General features: G+C 45.2%; 1 protein-coding gene across 1 annotated transcript; it reads right to left on the bottom strand.

Moving 5' to 3' along the window:
- Positions 1-835: 835 nt before the first annotated feature.
- On the bottom strand, positions 836-1,801 carry LOC107105556 (olfactory receptor 14I1-like). The gene has a single exon (XM_015405551.1). It carries the CDS (start codon positions 1,799-1,801, stop codon positions 836-838), a length of 966 nt encoding a protein of 321 aa, XP_015261037.1.
- Between the last annotated feature and the right edge of the window lie 315 nt (positions 1,802-2,116).

Here is a 2,116-nt window from a genome sequence, read left to right as displayed (position 1 = left end):
TAAAATGTGGAATAAAATGGCCACAATTTTACTGGTTACAGTTCTAAGAAGCCATGACACAGCATGGTCCACTGGATCCTTCAATCGACTGACCTGCCTGCTAGTCAATCTACCCTGTCCCACCCAGCCCACCTACTGGTGTGGGGAGAGCCATGGGATGGCAGGTTGCTGGTTTCCACAAGGACAATCACCACTGAGGGGTCTCCCCTGCCACCTGAGTGTGAGAGTATCCCATTGGCAATCCCTGAACTGGGCATGCCCCTTAAAAGCCTGGCAGCCCCCATACTGGTCATGTCCCATGAAAGCCCTCACCCCAAGATCCCTTAAGAGGATCCCAAAATGCCGGGAAAATGGGCATGCAGTCCCCATGCTGATACCGCCACAAGAGCTGGGAATCCTCCTGCAACGAGGCCAGGTGTGTTGGACAGGTGGTGCAACATGCTTTATTCCTCCACTGGTCCCTTCTCGTTTTCCTTCCCCATGCCTAGGTCAGGCCATATCACAGGCCCACCTAGGAAGGGGAGGGCCAGGTTGTCATACCGCTGCCTGTGCAGCCTGTCTTATCTTGCAGGACATGGCCACCATTTCTGCCCATCATCTCACTGGTTCTCCACATCGCACAGGACCACAAATGTGACTTTCAGTGAATCGGAGGGGGCACTTTTAGTCCTCACAGTGGAGGGCCGTAAAAAGGGAAAAGCAAAAAAAAAGTCCTCTAAATGTCAACAAACTTCAGCTTGTGCTTCACAGAATGTTTTTTTAAGTTTCATGTCTATTATATTGTGTATACTTCAAATTACAAAACCAATAAAGAAAATCACCCAGAAAAGACCATTCAGCACAGTTTTCCTAGAAGAATTAGGCTGCAGCTGGTTTGGGAGAAATGTCCAAAATCAGTGAGCTTTAACAGTGCAGTCTTGATGTCTTTGTTTCTCATGCTATAAATGAATGGATTCAGCAATGGAGGTAATATAGTATAGATTACTGCAAAAAGGATATCGAGATCAGATGATGTGTTATCAGGAGGCCTTAAGTACGCAAACATTCCAGTGAAAACAAGCAGACACACCACAGCGAGGTGGGGAAGGCAGGTGGAGAGGGCTTTTTTCCGCCCATGCACCGAAGGTGTTCGGAGTAGTGTTGCAAATATCTGCATGTAGGTAATGAGGATGAAGATAAAACATCCTCCACCTACGGTAAAACTCAATATAAGAAGTCCAACTTCAATTAGATATAAATCTGAACATGAGAGTTTTAGGATCTGTGGAATTTCACAAAAGAACTGATTGATCCTATTGGAGCAAAAGGTGATGGCAAAAGTGCCACCAGTGTGCAATATGGCATAAAGGGTACCAGTAATCCATACACTGGCTGCCATCTGAAAGCAGGCTCCTTTATGCATGATTGTCTCGTACTGCAATGGATTGCAAATAGCAACATACCGATCATGTGCCATTACTGTTAGAATGGCAAAATCTGACCCTCCAAATAAGAAGTAGAAAAATACTTGAGCCACACATCCCGAATAAGAAATTGACCTGCTGTTCAGGAGGGAATTAGACATAGCTTTAGGTATCATGACAGAAACTGAGCCAAGGTCCAGGACAGCCAAGTTCATGAGGAAGAAGTACATGGGGGTGTGCAGATGATGATCGAGCACTACAGCAATAATGATGAGAAGATTACCAGTCACTGCAGTCACATATACTGCTAAGAAGACAAAGAAATGTAAGATCTGCAGTTCTCGAATGTCTGAAAATTCCAGGAGCAAGAATTCAGATGTGGAGGTCAGATTGGACATTTTGCTCTCAATATCCAGATCCAGTTGTAGCTTACCTGTAGGGCTGAGTGGAGGCAATGTTTTAGAGAACAATTCTCAGCAGATCTACTCAGAATCCTACTCTGGTCTATTCAATGGTGCTTTCTCTCAGGGAAGTGTTCTTCTGATTGTACTGTTAATAAACTAACATAAGCAAATGGCTATTTAGGATTGCTTGTTTGACCATCTCAGCTTGGTAGCTAACCCTGTGTTGAATAAGCCAAGAACGAGGTAGTCTCCACATCAACATCTCACTGTCTGTCCCCAATCCCACCCTCCATGTGTTAGCTTGCCCAG

Source organism: Gekko japonicus, unplaced genomic scaffold (assembly GCF_001447785.1).
Source record: "Gekko japonicus isolate JY-2015 unplaced genomic scaffold, Gekko_japonicus_V1.1 scaffold2643, whole genome shotgun sequence".
In the NCBI taxonomy this organism is placed as follows: Eukaryota; Metazoa; Chordata; class Lepidosauria; order Squamata; family Gekkonidae; genus Gekko; species Gekko japonicus.
Note: the sequence above shows the minus strand (reverse complement) of the source record. Positions and strands in the feature narration are given on the sequence as shown.

Bases quoted from the DNA above. Each gene is read 5' to 3' on its own strand.
- LOC107105556 (XM_015405551.1), bottom strand. From the start codon at position 1,801: ATGTCCAATCTGACCTCCACATCTGAATTCTTGCTCCTGGAATTTTCA.